The 23503-nt window shown below is 41.0% G+C and overlaps 1 protein-coding gene across 1 annotated transcript in view; it reads right to left on the bottom strand.

The window, feature by feature from the left end:
* SDK1 (sidekick cell adhesion molecule 1) overlaps window positions 1-23503 on the bottom strand; it is a 625710-nt gene that overhangs the window by 504719 nt on the left and 97488 nt on the right. The window contains exon 4 of the mRNA XM_046666514.1: window positions 21647-21794. Coding sequence (XP_046522470.1) covers window positions 21647-21794 — 148 coding nt within the window. The remainder of the gene's footprint in view (window positions 1-21646; window positions 21795-23503) is intronic.

Here is a 23503-nt window from a genome sequence, read left to right as displayed (position 1 = left end):
AGAAAAACTAGTATGTGTGAAATAAGCTTCAGTTTTCGTATAATCTCCCTAAAATTACCCTATTTGGAGACAGAAACATGGATGTTCATTTCTCTGATCTAGGATGTTTTATTATCATCTATTATCATTTCAAATCTTACTAAATCTTACTCATAACTTTACTCACTTCAAATACGGACAAGAGTCAAAGCCTCTTACCATTCTAATAGATTTAAAAATATGAAAACACTTCACTCAACTTTATTTAGTCTGAGTATATTAATTAATACTAATTTAAAACAAAATAATCTAATTATGCATTCCTTCAAAGTCCAAAATGAAATCAAACATGTGCACTAGCTGTGTAATATATGTCTATATCATAGATATGTATATACACATACATACACACATGCATGCATACGTAGATATTTACATATGCATGCATGCATAGATGTGTGTGCCCATGCATGTGTGTATGCACGCACACATATATACACATTTATATATCTTTATTTATGCAAATATATGTATAGATGTGTATGTGTGTGCATGCATATATTACCATACACCCGTGAGACACATTTGGAGAACACAGAAACCTAAACATGGCTGTTGTTGTGCTCTCAGGAATGAAGCCCCACCCTGACTCTGAGCCTGTGAGCCTCTGGCCCTCCACAGCAGCCCTTGTCAGCACCCTTCTTTTCCCGGGGCCTCAAGAAAGACAGTCTGGCTCCTTCCACGTTCTCTCTCTTGCTAAGTAGGGTCTTGAAATGGACAAATGGAATCTCAGAGAGTTGTCAGCAGTGACAGTTTCTTCCTTTTAGGATTAAGGTGTAAGGAAAAAGTGTGTCCCTGACTCCGAGTCTCACCCATGAAACATTCCGGGGCTTCCTATTTCCTGTAACCAGCGATGTCTTCTTAAAGAGGACTGAGGTGTGTTCTGATCATATCTTTAAAACCTGCAGGACTCAGTTACTACTCACTCCACAGGATCTATTCCACTACTGCTTCATTAGTTCCATCTCACCCGTTGCTATTGAGAACTTGGCCTTTCGTTCACATAAAGGATTAAAGAAACAATTTTCACGCCTCCAGATGAGATGAAAGTAATCAGAAATACAAAATGCAATTTCGCTTTGCAAGGTTTACCTGAAGGGAACAAACACCCAGAGAAAAATACAACCACTGCCTCTTCCGCTATTTGAAACACTCAAATAAATAGTAACAATAATGAGAGTAATAAGAGCCACTAACAGTTATGATGCTCTGACATGATCCAGGTAGTAGTCTAAACTCTCTAAATGCACAGGTGCTTACACAGGTGACCCCTCCAATCCTATGAGGCAGGTGTTATTATTATACCAGCTTTACAGAAGAGGAAACCGAGCTACAGAGAAGTTGAATAATTTGCCCAAAGTCACACAGCTATTAAATGGCAGAATCAGGGTTTGAACTCAGGCAGTCTGATTTCAGGGTTCACATACCTAGCCAACATTTTATACTGCTTCTTTGCAAGTTGTATCTACTACCGTTCCTAAAGATATTAAGAAGAACAGTAAGATAATAGAAAAATGCTAAGACGAGAGCATTTTCCACTAAATATTTAGAAACAGGGTTTTTAAAAATTTTAATCATTAGATGCTTTTCAAAAATTCTATGATTGCCACAATTCCTTATTTCATCATCAGATCAAAGAAAAGACTAAATTTTATCCAGGGCATTTACAATTTATTTAAATTCATATAGGGTGTGTGAGATGAAAGCCAGGCACTAAAGAGCTAGACATCAACTGACTAAAGAGCTAGAGATAAGGTAAGAGCAGATTGCCAATTCCTCCTTTCTCTCCAACTTTAATTAACACAAGGACTGTTTCGCATTCATTTCCACAGACAAAATTCTTAAATTTAACTAAAATTTAATTCAATAATATTAACCCATACACAGCAGCTTCAAGCCAGACTAGGATATCTCTGTACATATCCAGTTTTAAAATAAGAAAAGCTAATAAGATTATTGATAGTAAAAGTGAGTTGTTCCAAGTACTCGGCATGATACAGGTTTCAGACAGAATACTAAGCCCAAGAGAACACAGTAAACGGTAATCTGGATCTTCAGGGTAGGCAATAACGGCTTCCCAATGATGTCACTGAACGAAAGGGATGTGCTAAAATGACCGTGAACTTGGGTAGACTTCACACAGATAATTTCTAAATACCCAAAATTACTCAACATAGGTAATACACAAAACTGCTTCATGCGTTAAACTATAGACTCTGACTATAGAAATGAAGTACACATATTGTACGTATAACCAAAGGATGTAATTTATCTCTTCGATATAATAAGTTACCTCGTCTAGTAATGAATGGGCGCGTCTAGACCGAAGAAGAAAAGATTCATGCTCTCAAAGATAAATAAGTTCTAAGGATCCCTCCCCATTTATAACCTTCCAAGGTAAAACAGTGCAATTCCGTCAGCGATGATAAAGACCAAGCACTAAAACACGAAGAAAAATCATCCTGGGTGAAGCATGAACTAGTGCTGTTATGGTTGTTTGATCCTAAGCTTTCTAATCTGTCAACAACATGTTTTGTCCAGAGGGCCTTGTAATATACGGCTACGGCAGAGGGAAACTGGACCTTTTCCCAACCAGGCCTGCGGAGCTGAGTCCATGATGCGTAGGTTTTACCCAAAAGGTGACGAAAGCTATAAAACGATGGGCATTCCCTCTCTCTCTCCCTCCACTTCTCCCTTTTTCCCATTCTCCTTCTATGCTCTGCTAATCTCTTCTTCCTCTTCCTTTTCCTCTTCCTCCTCATCCTCCTCCTTCTTCTTTTACTTCTTCTCTTTCATCATCTCCCTCTTCTTCTTCTTCCTCTTCTTCTTTTATACATACTGGAATTCAAGTCCTGCTAACTCAGGCTACCTATGGGCTGGAATTACATAGAAAGTTTTCTTCTTGGTGATTTCATGACACCGAGCGCTCCTAGCTGTCCCTTTCTTTTTGTGAACATCTTATTTTTCTACCCTTTGCTAAATGTTGGAGTTCCTCAGAGCTTGCTTCTCTTCTTTTCTATCTAAAATCTCTCTCCCTAGAAGAGCTCATCCATTCCCATGGTGTTAAATACTACCTGTATACTGATGATTCCCAATGTTGCATCTCCAGCCCAGATCTTTCCTTTGAGCTCCAGACTCATGTACATCCAAATGTCTAGGTGATCTCTCTACGCAGATTTTTCACAAGCATCTCAAACTTAACATGCCCCAAACCAATTCTTATCCAGTTGTCATTATTATTATTGTAAATACTATTATTTACTTACATTATTTTAGTAAATATATACCTAAGGACTCAAATCCGAAATAAGAAGCCTAACTCCCCTCTATACCCACTGCATCTGTTAATTCCTGTTGATTCTACTTTTTTAAATCCTTATTTTGTTATTTATTCACGCTATAACTATTGATTCTTTTAACCTATAGCTTTAATTTTTCTACATTTCTCTATTTCCTCTTTCCCATCTTAATCCAAGCTAACAGCTCCTCTTGCCAGGATGTTTGCAAAAGCTTCCTAAGGATTCTCTGTTTCTACTTTTGCCTCTTACTGTCCATTCTTCACAACGCAGCCAGATTTTCTTAAAGCAAATCAGATCACAGCATCCTCCATGCCTTTCCACTGCACTTAGAGTAAAACCCAAACACTCTCTCATAGCTGCACGGTCTGGACCCCGCTGACCTCATTTGGGGCTACTCTCCCCCTCGCATGGTACTGTCGCCTTGCCGGCTTCCTTCAGGTCTTAGACCACACCGGGCCCCTTCTCACTTCAGTTTCTTTACCCTGCTGTACCCAAATAGCCCCATCTCCTCACATCTCTGACTCCTTCTCTTTCTTCAAATTTGGGTCTAAATATTATATCCTTGGATAGGGCTTCTCTTACCACTCGATTTTCTTTATATGTTTGTTCGTCTGCTCATTTTTTGTCTGTTTACCCTTACCAAACTATAAATTCTGTGAAAACAGGGACCCATGTGACTCTATATCAGTACCTGCCAGAATGTCTGACACAAAAGAGGTATCCGACGAATATTAAAGAAACGAAGGGATGTCTTTTCTTTACCCAGGTAGAACTTAGCTGAGGAAAATTAACAAAAGAGAGACCCAATGAAATACTTAATGATGATCAGTAAAAGGCAAGAGGAAAAAAAAAGACAAAAAACCCAACTGAATAAAGACTACATAAGGTATCAAAAGGCCACGTGGTATATGATTCCTTTTATATGAAATGTCCAGAATAGACAAATGCATAGAGATAAAAAGTAGCTTGATGGCTGCCAGGACCTAGGAGGAGGAGGGAATGGGAGGTAACTGCTAATGAGTATGGGGCCTCCTTTTGGGGTGATGGAAACGTCCTGTTATAGACTGGTGATGGTTGCACAACTCTATGAATATACTAAAGACCACTGAGTCATAAACTTTAAAAAGGTATATTCTTTAAAGAGAATTTGTGATAGATGAATTATATCCCAATAAAGCCATTAATTTTAAAAAAGACTACACAAGATAACCTAGAATGAAATGGCTACGATTCATTCACGAGATTGTGAGCCCTTCAGAGCTAGAATCCTTTCATTGATCTTTTTATCCCCAGAGCCTAGCACATTGTTGACGGACTGAATGGATGAATGATGACCTTGACATTAGGAAGTGTCATTTGGATGCAAAAACTCTAGCAATTAGATCTAACTAGGCTTTGGTCAGATCTGATTACAGCAAAGAATCAGCCCTCATGAGAAAATGATTTCACATTACACAGATATGACACTTCATAATTCAAAAAAGCCTCTTAGATCTGTCACCATGTTTGCTTATCACACACACAAAAATCAAAGTCCTGTGAAGTGGGCAGGCCAGTTTATTATCACCTGGGTTTTCCAGATGAAGAAAAGGAGCCTTAGAGTAGTTACAGACTTGCCCTAGGACACCCGGCTACATGTGGCATCATGGGGCCAAAGCACTGGGTGAGAAATGCCAAAAGCAGGGCCCCTTTGGCTATATCACAGCCCTTAGAGGCAAGCTGGGATTGACTCTGCCACAAACATTCCCAGAAATAACCAGAAAGACATCAGGCAGGTGCTGAACTCCATCCTTGGCTGGGTCACTGATGTAGCATCTGACCTTACATCACGTAGCCACTTTCTTCCTCTATGTGGTCACCCACAAAATTGGTGTGATAACATCTCCTCTGTTTCTTTATGAGAATGCCATGAAGATTTAGAGCAGCCTTGCAGAAAGACAAGAGAAATGCATGACCCTCCACAGCATCTGCACTGGCTGCACATCACTCACTCTGCCCCGGGACTTTCATCCTCCTGAGGACAGCCAGCTTCCCACAATCCTCGTCAGAGCTCCAACCAACAAATCAGCAAGATGTTTTCAAACCAGACATTCACAGGATTGGTTTTAACCCATTTTGCATGTGAAAAAGCTGAGTCACCCAAACGTTAAGTCAGGCCTGCCAAGAATCAGAAAATGATTAAAGAGGGCAGCTGGTTCTCACAGTCAGTCCTTCTTAGTTAAACCCACTGTGCTTCCTGAAGCCCAGCCTGCTCCTCAAACACTTTACGCTCATCCAGGAGCTTTCCTACACAGACCGTGACAGTCCTCGACCACTTTCATAAATGCCATCTCCAGGACTCTGCAGGGTGTACTGCACTCCCCGGAAATGCTGCCTCTCTTCCCACAAGAGGGCATCAAGTGGACACAGGCTGCTAAATGTAACAGCCTCTTCCCCAAGTTTAGCGGGCCGCCTCTCATCTGTTTGATCGTCTTTGACCTTCCCCATTCCCCCAATGCCTTCATCTCTCCAGTTCACAGCCTCCTCGTGGCCCCACCCTAAAGTGCACACACACCCTGGGGTGGGACACACATCTTGCAACTTTCCCTGAGCTCTAAGCGCATCCCTTCCTTCCACGGGTTTCTTTTCCCCTCCTCCTTTGTACAGAACTTCACTTTGGTATCAAGATTTCTGCCTATGGTCGCTGGGATAAGACCAGATGAGACCAGGCTTGCCATGACATAGTGTCCCCCAAGTGTGTGTATAAATCGAATCACACTCTGACCGTTGGCTCTCCATGGATACACAAGGTGATATGCATCCTGGCACATCACCAGAGGCTGCCCGAAGAGACCATGCCCTATATCTAGGTTAGAAATGAAATAGTATCCCAAAGTCTTCTTGACTTATTAACTCCAGCAGTATCCCCTTGGCCAGAGTCCAAATCATATTTCCCTCATAGGGAATCTGGTGCTTCAGGAGTAACTTTCATGGCTGATGCCAGCGCAATTACACACTTGTTAAATGAACAGATGAGTGAATGAATAAATGACCTGTATTTGGGGGAGAGCAACACTGACAATCCAAAAGAGAAGCTAATAAAAGTCACCTATATTCGACTGTGCAACGTACTGTACAGTAGGTGCACATGCAGCAAAGCCTCCTGAATTACCCAGCCAGTATTAAGCCTGGCCTGAATTTCCCAAGGGCATTATAACTGGGGGCGAAGGGAAGGCGAAGGGGAGGCTGGAGGGTCATAGCTCATTGTATTTCGTACTACAAGGTGCCACTGACCCAGGACTGAACACTCATTACAAAAACTACCTAAAAATTCCATAGTTCCAAATGAGTTGGTGCATAGTTGACTTCGAATACTACTGAATGTTTATGTACAAAATTAGAGAGTATAATGAACAGAAGTGGGAATGATCAAAACAATACCACTATATTACATTTACTTTACAGGCTAGAAAATGTTTTCATACCTATAATTTTATCCACCACATAAATATTCCCTGTAATAATTCCAAGAGGTTGGTAGGGTAGCACCTATTATTTCCATTTGAGATATCCCATTATATCACTTTTGTTGGGAATAGTTAAAGGATTTGCCCAAGGTCACACAGCTACTAAGTGACAGAGCTGAGAATGAGACCCTAGTTTTCTGAGTCTCGGTGTAGTGCACGTTGTTCCACACCATCTCCCCAGAATTAGCCAAGTACATTATTTATTTATTCATTCAAGAAATACTTACCCATACATCCAATAAACATTAACTACTTAGTATAGCCAAGCACTGTGCTAAGATGCTGGGCCTTCAAAGACAAAGTGATAATCCACTTAAAAAATGCGCAAAGGAATAGACATTTTTCCAAAGAAGACATTCAAATGGCCAACAGGTACATGAAAAGGTGCTCAGCATCACTAATCATTAGGGAAATGCAAATCAAAACTACAATGAGCTACCACCTCACACCTGTCAGAATGCCTGTCATCAATAAGACAAGAGATAACAAATGCTCAAGGATGTACAGGAAAGGGAACCCTTGGGCACTGTTATTGGGAATGTAAACTGGTGCAGCCACTGTGGAGAACAGTTTGGAGGTTTCTCAAAAAATTAAAAATAGAACTGCTATATGATCCAGCAATTCCACTTCTGGGTATGTGCCTGGAGGAAACGGAATCACCATCTCAAAGAGATAGCAACCCTCCACATTCACTGCAGCATTACGTACAATAGTCAAGATATGGAAACAACCTAAGTGTTCATCAACAGATGAACGGATAAAGAAAATTTGAGACTATTATACATAATGGAATATTATTCAGCCGTAAAAAAGAAAGAAATCCTGTCATTTGCAACATGGATGAAACCTGAGGGCATTGTGCTACATGAAATAAGTCAGACAAAGACAAGTACTGTATGATCTCACTTATATGTGGAATCTAAAAACACCGAATTCATGTAAACAGAGAACAGACTAGAAGCTGCCAGAGGCAGGGGATTGAAGGTGGAGAAAATGGGTAAAGGTGGTCAAAGGTATAAATGTCCAGTTATAAGATCAATAAATTCTGTGGATGTAATGCACAGCATGGTGACTATAGTTAACAATATTGTATTGTATATTTGAAAGGTGCTAAGAAAGTAGATCTTAAAAGTTCTCATCACAAGAAAAAAATTTGTAAGTATGTGAGGTGATAGATAACTAAATTTATTGCGGTTATCATTTTGCAATATATACATATATCAAATCATTATGTTGTACACCTAAAGCTACAACAATGTTGTATGTCAATCACATTTCAATAAAACTGGGAAAAAAATTTAAAAATTCTTTTCCTTGCTTCAGGGGATTAAAGTCAGTAGCAAACAGCCAACTATATACAAGGGAGATAGAAAGATATATGATAGCCATAAAGAAACATATTTAGGAGTACATACTATTATATGCATTTAAAGAATGCCTCTTGCTCATGATTGCTGCCATTTCAAAACATAATGTGAATACAAATCTAAGAGCTAAAAAAGAGCAAGGTATGATTCAACTAACACGTTCCAGGCTTGGCAACTTCAGAATTTATTGCTCATTAAAACCGTATTTTAATTATCCTAGTTTTAATTAAAGTATTATGCAGAGTTGGTGAAACGCAATTATGTGCAACTGACTTAAGATGTATAATAGGCTAATATTTGTAAAGAAATGCATTATTGTCACTAGATCTGCTCTTGTAAAATAAAGTGGTATTTTACTTTCAAATGAAAAATTGGTACATAGAATATTAAACTCTTGTCATTAAACACTACATTGCCAACTTAAATGGAACCAAATAATTCTAAGATCCCCACCCCCTGCCCTTAGGCTATTCAGTTTGCACAGAATGGTTCTCTAATTGTGATGTACCCTTTATCCCAAAGCAGCAGGTACAGTGTCAGCCGCCTGCACATGCCCAACAAACATTACCAAAGAGAAGACGCTTTAACAACCTGCGTTAAGTCCGTCTGCATCATGTGACGAGGCAGACCTCGTGCTTAAATATCTGCCTACTGCTAGCTATAGCCCATGACCAGATCTAACAGTGTTTATAAGGTAACCCTTCATCCAATAATGTCACACTGCCCGACAATTGGAAAGGAAATATGAACTTCTCACAGCCATCTTAGCCCGCCTCTCACTTTGCACGGTGAGCTTCTCGTACAAAGCACAGTAAGGTGGAGCCTTCGTCAGCGTTCTGTATAGTAGTCACTGAAGCAATGGAATGCTTCCAATCTTTTTCTTACCTACTTCTATGGACACTAATTTGCCCCTGGGTAATATCAGCTCAGACAATGGGACTCCTCCTGGATGTGGTAAAAAGAACAACAGAAAGAACTTTCTGGCTTTAGAAAGCAGCAGTGGAAAAGCCCGTGGGGCATGTACAGGTGCTATGGCATACTGGGGCAGGGCTGCTATGCTCCGTGGCTCCAGCATATTCTCTACCCCTGGGGCTCTCCCTCCCAGCTGGCTCTAAGTCCCAGAGACATCTACACACGCAGCCATGCACAGAGACACATCTACACAGGACATCAGTAAGGTACACATCAGGCCACAACTTTTCGGGTGGGTAACATGTACCATGTACTGTTTTTCACTTCCTCAAACATTAGTTGGTAAGTTCTTTCTCATTCATGATCTCCTGTTAAATCTCAGGACAATTTCAGGAGGAAGAGTCTGGCTTCTAGATGAAGCTGAGGCACCCTGACGTTATGTGACCTGTCCCCGGATAGATACTTCCGGGGTGTGTGTCTTAGTCCATTTGGGCTGCTGTAACAAAATGCCATAGACTAGATGGCTTATAAACAAAAAACATTTATTTCTCACAAAGTACAAGTACAAGATCAAGGCATGGGCAGATTCAGTGTCTGGCGAGAACTCGCTTCCTGGTTCACAGACGATGCCTTCTTGCTGTGTCTTCACATGGCAGGAAAAGGGGAGAGAGCAATCTGAGGTCTCTTTTACAAGGACACTAATCCCATTATGGCGCTCCACCCTCACAACCTCAGCACCTCCCAAAGACCCACCTCCAATACCATCACACTGGGAAAGTTTTCAACATATGAATTTGGGGGGGCGGGGGGAGACACAAATATTCAGTCTACTGCAGTAGGACTTCAAGCTGCCAGATGTTGGACCCAAATGCGCAAGGAACAGTTCCAGGAGGCATTCCCAGTGCCTAGTTACCCACAGCAAGCCCCATCGAAGACATCAGTGGGCTCTGTCATTTCTCCTCTTGCTCTTTCCAAACCCCAGCTCCTTTGAAGTCCACATGACTGAGCTACACCACCATTTATTCTCAACGTGTCCCCTACTGGGGTTCTCATTAACCCTCCCATCCCCCATTTATTGGAGAAGGAATCTCCTGGGTCTCCATCTCCCTGTCTCCTCCTCCTCCTGTCATCATCCCAGGTGGCTTACCATCCATGTTGAAGCCCACTCTCACACTGTCGCCTCAGTGTCTTAACCCTTCCGCCTCCACTGACATTTTCCTCCCCCATCTCAGCCTGCACTCTCATGGTAAACCTTGCCAAAAAACCTTGCCAAACCGCTCCCTAAACCTTGCCAAGCCCTCTAAAAGTTTCATTCCAAAGTCTAGATCTCAAATACCCCATATCCTACCCCAGTCTTCCTGGGAAACAGAGCCTCTGCAACAGCTTCTATGTTGACTGCTTCCCGGTGGGTACGGTCACAGGAAGGAGGGAGAGGAGGAGACAGCACAGACAAGGGAGGGTGTGACCCTGCTGGCTGCAGCTGTGCAGCTGTGCTTGACCCACAAGATGACTTCAGAGAGGCTGCTTGAAGCTATGCCTCACAGAACAGGCCTGGTGGAGCAGCCTGAGAAATTTCTCTGCAGGTCCACTCCCCATCACTAGCATACACCCATTCTCTGATTCTCTAAGGGTCAGAGCTCATCCCACAAGAACTTAACTTGGCCACCTTTCTGGATTGCATCATCTGACCCTTTCAAATGGGAGGAAAAGCCCGATGTCTGGGACTGAATACAGTAGGCAAGGTGAGGATGTCAGGATCTGAGGGGCCCAATACACCTACTTCCTCTCATTCCCCCACCAGCTATTCTTCCATCTTATAGACTCCTGCACTCTTCTGACTCTGCCATATTTGACCATTCATCACTTCCTCCCTCATACAACTCAGAGACAACCAAGAGCCACACCCCCTTGCAAATATCCTTGACATCCTTGTTTCTTGCTCCCATGTGACAGTCAGGCTAAACTTCAAACTTCTTTAAACCCAATTAGCTGCATTCTCTACTGCTGCATCAGAACCTCTCAACTTTACTGAAGAAATCCATCACCACAAACCACAACCTTGCACCTGTACTCAAACTGTCCCATAAGCCTAGCATGCTTCTCAATTTGCTTTTGACTCTCTCGGTGACTATTTAATACCTTCACTTCTCTGCTTCTGCCACACTTCACTCTAAACTTATAACCTCATCTCAATATTCATAGAGGAAATAAAAATCCACAAGAAAGCCCTCAATTTTCCAAAAGCATGTCTGCCAAACAACATTCATCCAAACCCATATTAGGCTTCAGTTCTGTTATAGCAGAAGCTGCCCTTGACTTTATCAAAGGCTATCCCCTGAAGGGCCACCACATACAGTGATGGAACCTGTGGACCACCCCCCACTGGAACCATCATTCTCATGCAGTTATGTAGTTGCCCATGGCACCCAGCCTGCCACCTCTCTAGGACTTTGCTCCTCTGAGTGGACTCATACATTGTTGAATCCTCACGTTCTCCTTCTCTAGTGGCGAATTCTCATTAGCATATAAATATTTTCTGGTATTTCCCATCTTCAGAAAAAACCACACCCCTTGAACTCAGGTACCCATTCAAAACAGTCACCACTTCTCTGCAGCCATTCTCAGTAAAAATTCCCAAAGCGGGGCCGGCCCTGTGGCCGAGTGGTTAAGTTTGTGCGCTCTGCTTCGGCGGCCCAGAGTTTCACCAGTTCGAATCCTGGGTGTAGACATGGCATCAATCATCAAGCCATGCTGAGGTGGCATCCCACATGCCACAACTAGAAGGACCCACAACTATGTACCGGGGAGCTTTGGGAGAAAAAGGAAAAATAAAATCTTTAAAAAAAATTCCCAAAGAGTTATCTCAATTTACTATCTCTACTTCATCATCTTTTCTTTAAATATATTAAAATTGCAATTACTAAAAGTCTCTTAACTAGAGAAGATATTAAAATGAAGACCAAAATTTCTAACATTCTATTTCCTTCTAGATTCAGTATTATATTTTTCTCTTTTTTTGCTGGGGAAGATTTGCCCTGAGCTGACATCTCTTGCCAATCTTCTTCTTCTTCTTTGTTTTTTTTAAATCTAAGCCACTGCCACAGCATGGCCTCTGACAGACGAATGGTGTGGTTCCATGTTCAGGAACTGATCCTGGGCCGCTGAAGCATAACATATCACACTTTAACCACTAGGCCATCAAGGCTGGCCCATATCATATTTTTCTTCAAGCCCATTCTTAGTAGATCTTTCAGCAAAGTTCTCAGAAATGTAGATTCCCAGTCTTCTCTGAAAATATCCTTATGTCTCCCTTACTTTTGGATATCAGTTTAGCTGGAAATGGAATCTATGATGGCAGTTATCCCTTGGCATTTTGAAGATATTATTCTATTATCTCTGTCTTATTAACTTCTCTATTATTGCTGTTGACTGAGATCTAATTGCTGTTCCTTTGAGGCAACCTGAATTATGTGTATGGTTGCTTTTAAGATTTCTTCTCCGTCTTCGAAGTTCTATAGTTATACTATAATATATCTAGATTTGGATTTATTTTCATTTATCCTACTTGGAGCTCATTCTACTTCTTGACTCTGAGGATTCATCATTTTAGGAAATATCACAACAATTATCACTTTGGACATTATCGTCCATTCTATCCTTCTGGAACTCTTCTTGGATATCTATTGATTATTCTATCCTCTATATCTCTTAGCCTGTCTTCCATATTTTCCATCTTTTTATCTCTGTGCTGTATTTTAAGTTTTTTCCTCAGATCTACCAGAACAATATTTCTCACTTTAGCTGCATATCCTCTGCTCTTTCACCCATTCAATTAACTTTTTAAATAAATGATTATATTTTTCATTTCAAGAAGTTTAATTTGTTCCTATTTGACTCTTTTTAAAATCAGCACATTAAAAGATGTTCAACATCACCAGCCATTAGGGAAATGCAAATTAAAAACGCAAGGAATTATAATTATATACCTATCAGGATGACTAAAGCAAGAAGCAGTGACAACACTAAACGCTGGTGAGGAAGCAGAGAAACTGGATTACTCACATGTTGCTGGTGGGAACATAAAATGGCACAGCCACTCTGGAAAACAGTTGGCATTGTCTTAAAAAAACTACAAATGTACCTACCATATGACCCACTCTTGGGCATGTATTCCAGAGAAATGAAGACTTACGTTCGCACAAAAACCTGTATAGGAACATTGATAGCAGCTTTATTCAAAATGGCAAAAAACTGGATACAAACCAAACATCCTTCAAGAGGTGAATGATTATATAAACTCTGGTGTGTCCATATCATGGAATACTACACAATAAAAATGAACCAAGAATGACACACACAACAACCTGGATGAATCAGAGAATTATGCTGAGTGAAAAAAGCCAATCCTAAAAGGTTATATACTGCATGATCCCACTTAATACAACATTCTTTCAAGAGAATGAGAAAATTACAGAAATGAGAACAGATTAGTGATTGTCAGAGTTTAGGGTGGAGATGAGGGCTGGAGGAAAGCGGTTGTGGCTATAAAAGGCAAAATGCAGGATCCTGGTGGTGACGGAAATGCTCCGTCTTTTGACTGTATCAATTCAATATCCTGGTTGTGATATTATGCTGCAGCTTTGCAAGATCTCACCATTTGGGGAAACTGGTTAAAGGGTTCATGGGATCTCTCTGTATTATTTCCTACAACTGCATGTGAATCTACAATTAACCCAAAATGCTAAGTTTAATTAAAGCTGGAAAACAAGGACAAATCCTGCGTGACTCTACTTATATGAGAGACCTGGAGTAGTCAAGTTCATAGAGACGGAAAGTAGCATGGTGGGCGCCAGGGTCTGGGGGAGTGGAACGGGGAGTTAGTGTTTAATGGGACAGAATTTCAGTTTTACAAGATGAAAGAGTTCTGGAGGTGGATGGTGGTGATGGTTGCACAACAATGTGAATGCACTTAATGCCACTAAACTGTATACGTAAAAAGTTAAGATGGTAAATTTTATGTTATGTATATTTTACCACAATTTCAAAAAAAATTTTCCCAAAACACAAAGACTTCCCACTGCATACGGAATAAAATCCAGATTCCTTTCTCAATTCTTGCACCTCCAGGGGCTGTTTCCTTTTCAGGTCTCTCCTCTTTCCACTCTCTCTGCCCCCTCTGCACAATGCCCGAGCCACACCGTAGCCCCTTCCATTTGGCAAATACAACAAGCTCTTTCCTGTTTTGTATGTATTTTCCCCCTCTACCCAGAATATTCGCCCTCTGATCTGTACATGGCCCCTCGTCTTTCAGATATCAACCTGACGAAGCAGTACAGCACAGAGGGGCAGGTGGGGGCACAGGTTCCAAACGGCTCTAACACTGACCAGCTGTCGGCTTCTCTCTGCCTTCACTCTTATTAGTAAAGCAAAGATAATAACAGTACAGCCCACGGGGCTGCTGAGAGGATCAAGCGAGTCATTATAGAGAAAACACTTAAAACAGTGCCTGGTGCTCAAAAAATATTAATAATTATTGTTATTAAATATCACCTTGAGAATATCTCAGAAATTACAAGGAATGAAAGAAGGTAGACACAAAAGATTTCATATTCTATGATTCTATTTATAAGAAATTCTAGAACAGGCAAACTAAGCTATGATAATAGAAAGTAGAATCATGGGCAGGGGCAAGGGGGACTAACTGTGTGAGAGAACTCAACTTGGATGGTGATTATATCTGTGTACACATTTGTTAACATTCATCAACCTGTGTACTCAAAATCTGTGCATTGTATGGTATGTAAATTAAAACTCAATAAAATGAGTTTTGGTGTTTGTGTGAGAGGAAGATTGGCCCTGAGCTAACATCTGTTGCCAACCTTCCTCTTTTTGCTTGAGAAGGCTTGTCGCCAGGCCAACATCTGTGCCAATCTTCCTCCATTTTATGTGGGATGCCACCACAGCATGGCCTGATGAGCAGTGCTAGGTCAACACCCAGGATCCCAAACTGTAAACCCTGGGCCACTGAAGCAGAGCACGCAAACTTAACCACTACACCAGCAGGCCAGCCTCTAAAATGGTTTTTAAAATGTCACATGCATAGAGAGGCTGTCTTTGACCACGCAATGTAGAGTTGCATCCACTTCCCCCCTTTTCCCACTCAGTTTTCTCTTGTCCCCCCCATTCATTGCCCTCATAGCGTTCATCCTCCTCTGAAAGTTTCCCATTTATTAACCTGTTTCCACCGGACCATAACTCATTGATGATAGGACCTCCGATGCCTCCTTTCTGTCCCCAGAAGCTACAACAGTGCTGGGCACAAGAAAGTGCTCAATAAATATCTATCAAATGCATGAAGGAAGAAAGAGAGGGAGGGAGAGGCAGCACTAGCCCTGGGTACCACTTCATGAGCATCGCCGAATATTAGCACCAGAAAGAAACTTAGGGGTCATTTAGTACATCTCCCTCAACACTGACTTGAGAAAATGGAGGCAAAAGAGAGTAAATAATTTGCCCAAGGTCAGAATTAATAGCGGAAGCAGATCTGGAGCCTGTATCTCCTAGTCTTTTTGACTTATACCAATATGGCTCAATTCACACGTATAGACATACTCTAGAAATATGCAAAAAATGCCTGTAAAATATAAAATTTTTTAAAGCATATTATTTTGAAAGTTAACTATAAAAAGATTATTACAACCAGATCTCCTTCATTCAAGCATTAAGTTGTGACTTCCAATACAAGTGCTAATTTAAACAAACCTTTCTTGAAGCAATTGAAATGAAATGGTAATAAGCTAATGGATGTTCAAGTGTTTGAGCATGGACAATTATGAGTCAGACTGTTTCTAAGTCAGCTGGGATGCTGTTTACTGCCCATACTTCACAATTCAGATCATTCCTGGCAAGTCGTCTCGCAAAGCTGATGGGAGCTTTGAAATATTTAATCTATAAACCTCGCATTTCCAGGAAAACACACGCAAGTACACTTGTGCTTTCACATTCCTGTCAGGTTGGCTACAGGATGCAATTTGAGCACAAGAACCTGCAATTAAGCAAAAGAATGGCATTGTACAGAACAAGTTTTTGCGTCCTAATCTGATAACTGCCGACATAAATTACCTCCTGGAGGTAAGAGAAATATTGCGTGTCATCAACATTCACATTTCATATTTCGAGAAATAACAGGAAACAAAGAACACATATCTAAACCAAAATAACATAGAGCAAGTGTATTAGCAAATTAGACTCTATGTATAAGACAAGCCTATACTCATCTTTGAAATGCAAATGTAGCAAACTGTTTGGATGCAGTAAATCAGAAAAATAAACATGCATGTTTTCATCCTCTCAGATAAATAAAACCTGTAATCACATAATCAAAATTCTGAGTATAACTTATTCTCAATTCTTTCAAAATAGTTTGCCTTTCCAAGATATATTTCTCCTTCATGAAGAGCATTTTTTCCTGAGGTTTGTTATGCTTTTATTTTTCCTTTTTGGTGAGGAAGTTTACAGATATTATTACATGACTTTTCTTCCCGTTTCTTCATTCATTCACTCATTCATTCATTCAGGCATTTCACTATTGCACGTCTGCTACGCATAGCACCAGGCCAGATAGAGTTATAAAAACAAAGACGTTTTAGATGGTCAATACTCAGGGGAGGTTAAGGCTACTTGAGGAGACAGGACCTACAAACACAACAGGATCGTGACTCTCACCAGCTAAAGCCTGAAGGCGAGATGCTGAGAGAAACAGCTGCGAGCGTTTGGCATTGCCGCGGTGAGTACAGATGCCAACTTAACTGCACTATCCTAGGACTTTGCTTTTTCCTTTTGTCCCACCTTCCCACCTCATCAGTTCCCTACTGCTTCTGCAACCATAATCCCCCTTGGCCTTGTTACCTAACGTATTCACACAGTTCCAGGAATAAGGACCTGGACATCCTTGGCAGGCCATTGAAGTGTTGATTCGCTCCCTGCACCTCAGGCCTCAGGAGCAGCCCTGTTACCACCCAATCTTCTTCTATTGGTTCGATTCTGTAATTCTCTAAATACCCCAACACATTTTCTTTTTGCTTAGCTGGAGTCATCCTCTGTGACTTGCAGCCAAGAGCATCTAACTGATATGATGGAACTCTTTGGGCTTCGCTTACTGGCTTATATGTTTCACACAGAGCTTTAAAGAGCTTTAAATACCATTAATACACCAGCAACCCCCAAGTTTAACCTAGAGCTCTTTGCTAACCTTGAGGCAGACACACACAACTATCTAGTGACTGGATCCTCTAGGCCATCTACTGTGCATCACAAACTTAACACGGCCAAAACACATTTTAGACACCGCCACCAGCCCCTCCACCCCCACAGACACGCAAAACTTGCTTCACCCAAAATCATCTGCTCATTCAGGAAATGGTAACTCCATCTATCAGTTGCTCAGACCAAAATTCTTAGTTATTCGTGGCTTCTCTTCTTCTCTCACACCCCGCATCCAATCCAACGGGGTGTCCTATTGGTCCTACATTCAAAATATATCAGTATCTGACACTTCTCACCACCTCTACCCAAACCACCCTCATCTAAGCCACCTGAATGAATGCAGCACACCCCTCACGGGCCTCCTGGTTTCTGATTCTGTCGTCCTACAGTCTATTCTTAACACAATTCTTAACAGAAGAATCCTAAGCGAGATTGCGTCGCTGCTCTGCTCAGATCCCCAGAGTAAATGCCGAAGTCCTCACTGTGGCTGAGTAACCCAGTTCTAGGAATCTGGCCCCGGCTTGCTCAATGCCCTCATCTCCAGCCCTCTCTCTCACTCCACACCAGCCCCACTGGCCTCCCTGGCACTCCTCCAATAACAGACACGCTCCCACCTCAGGACTTTCACACTCGCCGTTCTCAGTGATATAGCCCCACACCTTGCTCCCTTGATTCATTCAGGTTTCTGCTCAGTCTGTTACCAGAGAGGCCTCCTCTGATTCCGTGTCTCAAACAGCAACCCACCCACCCTGCATTCCTTGCCCCCTCACCGGCTCTATTTTCTCCTCGCTGCTCATCACCAGCTGGCAGAGCACATATTCAGCAGGTGAGCATCTGCTTCCTTCCACCTGGAGGTAGGCTCCTTGAGGACAGGAGACTTCTTTGTTTACTGCTGTCTGCTCAGTGCCTGGAATGGTACTGGGCACACAGTATACCCTCAAAAAGTACTTGGTGAACGAATGAAAAAATAAAAAATGCCCAAACTGCAGTCAGAACTTTATAAGTTTTTCACTTAGCCTTTCTCCTACGAAGGTGAGGCAGCTCAAGCCCCACCAGCAGGACATTCACTTCAGCCACTTTTCCACGAATGATGACAAATTTCTGCTGCTGTTTTCCCAACACAATTTAAACCTCTTATTCAACAAGGATGTAGTTGAAGAACAAAGAGCCTGCCCGTGATAGGGCGTCGGATTCTGCACGTGGTAATCACCCCTATATCTCTTGTTGCCATCCACTCTGTGCTGTCACCTGCTGACCCCTATACAGAGACACAGAGATAACTTCCACTCCCATTGCCCACTAGGCCTCTGAATTTCATAAAGTCCATGCCTTAATTGGAAGGCCAAATTTACCTTCGCTTTGCCAAAAATTTCTGGAGTTAGGGACCAATGAACCCAATATGAAAGGATAAATAATGCATACGCAGGCATGCTCACTGTTGATGTGGGCACATGTGTTTGTATACGCCTGTGGCTCACGGCAACCTGGGTTAACCTTTGAATTTCAAATTGAAAGCTGGTTCTCTAAAAAGGAAGGAAAAAAAGGCTAAAGCAGCAAATGGAAAAAATAAATCAAAAGCATAAAGAAGTTCAGCAAAATAAAGCGAAAAGAAGAATTAGCCTGATGCAGAAGAGAGGATGAGATTCAGAGTCAGGCAGACTGGGTTTGAATCCCAGCTCTGCCTTTGTCAGCTGTGTGCCCTCAGGCAGGTCGGTTAACATCTCCAATCTTCAGTTCTGATAGCTCTAAGTGGAGCCAATTACACCTGTCTCAGAAGGCAATCTGGAGGATCAGAGAGAGACCTTTAAAGTTTGTCCTTAATAAATAACAGCTGCCATTAAAATTATTAATAGACTGTTGAACTAATTTTTCAAGTTAGGAAACATTAGACTTACTGTTTCCCTTGAAAATGAAAAAAAAAAAAGTCATTTCATTGTAAGCCTAAAGTTCACATTTGGAAGGGAACTAGCCAACGTTAAAGAACAGGAGGTGGTGAGATGGGGTTCCTCCTCTCGATGACAAAGGGCTGTCTCTCTCGCTGTGTCAGGGAACTGACCTCAGAGAATCAGGTTAAAAGCAGGTGCAGAGGCTTGACCTGTTTCAATACGTGTGAAACACTCTGAACCAAATGTTCATTTTTAAATGACACCGCTGGTGGCACAGAACAGATCTAAGGCCGTGTGACTGTTGTCTGCCAACCATCTGGGTGGGGGCAATGCAGAAAAGCCCTTCCATCTGTGGTCCAAGGCTGAACATCCTTAGAAGTGGAAAGTAATATATCTTCGAATGATGTGTAAACTTGGAGAAAACCACACACGTACTAATTTATGATATCTTGCACAGCAGGTACTTAATAAATATGAGGGTGGTGATGAGGTAGAAAATATGAAACTAAATAATTATGGGGGTGATGATGAGGTAGAAAATATAACCTTGCAAATGTGTAAGTATCCATAATCAGCCTTGTATCATCTTTAAAAGAAAAAGGTAGATCGGCATATGATTCTGCTGAGATGGGAGAGCTATCAATAGCTTCAGGGTTGTAAGCAGATCGCTTGTTTGATATGACATTAAGTTAAAGCCCCACTAGTGTCTCTACATTATTAGCTCACCAGGAATTAAAGAGTCTTCAGCAAGAATTTGCAAGTGAAAAGAAACGCTTATAAAATTAAGAGTTGCTATTTCATTCTATATCCCTTTGTACTTCTTCAATAAACGTCTCATGAACATAGCTGGACCACAGGTTAACAAACGAATATAGTTATTTGCCACTGAGTTAATCCTTCCACCATCAATTGTGCTACCACTGACATTAATGAGAAGTTGCAGTGTTTGAGAGGAAGCTTACTTCAACCTGCCCACCCCTCCCTAGTACCAACTCTTCCCAGCATTCATCCCAACTCTGCCCAGCTATGCTGTACTCATCTCTGGAATCTTCCAGAATATTTGACAAGAATTTGTCTTAGCTGCCTTTTGTTCAGTCTAACAGCCTCTAAAAGAATGAGAAATTGATCCCTCCTCTTCGTTTCACTCCAACTGGTGAGGCATTTGTTATCATTGGAATCAGTACAAAGGTGGATACCTAAGCAACTTTTAGTAAAATAAAGGAAAAGGAGAGCAGTTATCCCATTTACTAGGGTAATTGCTTTTTCACTAGAATTTTAAAATACAGATTTTATATATTTCAATGTTTTTCCTTTTTCCAATAACCAAAATAGAAACATTTGCTAAATAAGCTTAAGAATAGTCTAGGTTCAAGCAGGGTTCAGATGCCCAGGTGAAAGAGCCGTGATGCTGGACTCAGAGAAGAGACCCCATGGATGCTCTGGCAGGGGAGAAAGCAAGCTGAGGTCCCACAGTTCCTTTCATAGCTACATTTGAAATTTATTCAGCAAATTGTCTTACACATATCCTTGTGGGGAAAAAAACAAAAGAAAACGAGAGCATTTTCTTCTCACAAATTTTTATCTGAGCGCAACCATCTGACAGCATACATGTTTGACTTTTAGCCTCAGTTTATTAGCATTTCAGGATTCTTTCAGAAATGTTCATCCTTGAAACCTTTATATTTGGTATATCATCTTTAAATTACATTGCAAAATACCCAGTTATGAAATATATACCAAAAATTCTTTTTAATCACTTTAAGCTCCAAACGAAGACAATCTGATTGGCATTAGATAAATATCTTGAATGTGGGATAGGCAAGAACACCTTGAAATAATGCTTAACTAATCACAAAGCAACTATTCTGCAATAGACGGGCAAACCACTAATTAGATGAAGGGAAATAAAACTGTCATGGTGGGATAAAAGGATAAAGAGAAATAAGCAGTAATTACTGTTTTATCGTCAGAGAAAGTAGTATCAAACACGGCTCGGTAACAAGAGGGAAAACCCACAGCTCTGTAAGTAAATACCAGCACTCACTAAATTAGTATTTGAAGCTAAACACAACTCGGATGACAATGATATCTCAAAAAGTGGATTCCAAAAAGGGAAACACAGACCCTAAAGAGTAAGTAAGAGCACTTTATGTAGGGCATGCGGCATAACGAAGAATACCATTACATGACTACATTCTTAAACTGCTTAAAAATTTCCAAGCCGGTCTTAAAATCGCTACTTATTAAGGACTGGGGTAGGACAGCTAGACTAGGTTACTCTTTTCCAGGCTTAATTGGTACACATAATATGTAAATGGTGCCAGCAAGTATAATGGGCTGTGTTTCAAACTTTTAAGTTTGGAGCAACTTACATTCTGTTGCTTGGAATAATCTTGTGCCCTTCTCTGAACCAAGTGACTTGAGGTCTGGGGCAGCTGGTGATGGGCAGTAAGTTGAGAATTGCTGCATGTCCTTGAGAAACCGTTTTCCTCTGGTCTGTATCCATGAAATTTCCCATATCTGCAGAGAAAAACCAGACCTTTGAAGTTCTAGGAAACTCTTTTTTGAGGGAGAGGAGGCTCAAAGAAGGAAACAAGTGTATTTTATAGCAAAGTCACCGACGTCGCTCTAATTAAGCAATAAGACGAGAGACTGAGCAGCAACGCTGACGAGTGCAGAGCACGGGGAGAAGGGAAGCACGAGGTAAAGCCATGCGCCCCCAAAGTGCCCACAAAACACAGGATTCAGCAGAACTTCATGGTCTCTGTGCTGCTGCAACAACACAGTGAAACGTTTGCAGGTGATTTTAATACTGAAAGAAACCACTGAAAAGCATCCTAGTGCCACATGAAGTGGTTTTCACAGAAACTGTGATAAGATGCTTGTACACATCTCCCAGCTCCCAAATCTCTCCAGCTAGTGCCGCCAAGGCATCACTGTTCCCCTGCCAGATTCCCCTTCTCTTCCTTTCTAGGTTGACTGTCTTCCTAACAGATCTTTTGGGAGAAACATTTTCTAATGTTTGATTTGTTGTTAGAGGGTTTTCCAAACCCCACACCATTGATTTAGTTTGGGGCAGGTAGATTTTGTTCCAGTCTTTGTTCTACTGGTTACCAACATTTAAAAAACTGGGGTCATACGAAAAAACAACCCAGCCATTAGAATGTGGGTATAAGCGGCCAATGTTTAAAATTAGTAACATTTGAAATTTTGAAAAAATTTCCATATTATGATTATGTACAGCTGTATGTGTATCTACATAGATATGACATGTATACTATATTTTTGTCTGAATGTATACAAATTGGGAATAGTCTATAGAAGACCTCTATTACCAATGGGTTTTTGACTCAAAAGAAATTATTTCCCATGTCATAAGCAGCATTTAATAGTCTAGGAAAAGGGTGAAACAAACTAATGAAACAGATTAGGAAAATATGCATGGCAATTTTAAAGTAAAGTGAAATTTGTTATCAAAGAGAAGGAGAAAAGAGATGAGAGAAAATCTAAGAGCTAGAGATAAAGGATAGAAAAAAGGATATAAATAAGCAAGCAAGAAAAAGTCCAAATCTAATTTTATAAAATCGAATATATTACAATTAATTCCAAGTTGTTAACTTATTCAAATATATTTTGAGCATTGATGTGAACTTTTGATTGATTAATTAGTTTTCATTAATCCAATTGAATAACAGTTCTGAATTACTCTGCAGACAGATTGAGCTGAGTGATTTCACAGCCACAACTCAGAAAAATTTAAGAATCCCCAGTAATTGAAAACATAACCAAACATGTGTGGCATCAGCACCTCACTCAGTCACTAGTAATTATAGTAGAGTAACTAGAAATTATTTTATTTTATATAGTAACACTGAAAACTACAGGCTCTAACTGGGGTTAAAATAACCAAGGGGAGGGGCCAGCCCCATGGCATAGTGGTTAAGTTTGACTCGCTCCACTTCAGTGGCCTAGGTTTACAGGTTCGGATCCTGGGCATGGACCCACATCACTGGTCCGCCATGCTGTGGCAGTGACCCACATACGAAGTAGAGGAAGACTGGCACAGATGTTAGCTCAGGGCTAATCTTCCTCAAGCAAAAAAAAAAAAAAAGAGGAAGATTGGTAACAGATGTTAGCTCAGGGCAAACCTTCTTCGGCAAAAAATAAAAAGAGGGAGAAAATATTGTCATCACTGGTTAGCACAGCCCAATTTAGGAGCTCTTTAGATT

The sequence above is a fragment of the Equus quagga genome, chromosome 7, assembly GCF_021613505.1.
Source record: "Equus quagga isolate Etosha38 chromosome 7, UCLA_HA_Equagga_1.0, whole genome shotgun sequence".
Lineage (NCBI taxonomy): Eukaryota > Metazoa > Chordata > Mammalia > Perissodactyla > Equidae > Equus > Equus quagga.
The sequence above is the reverse complement of the archived record's forward strand: the minus strand, read 5'-3'. Positions and strand labels throughout refer to the sequence as shown.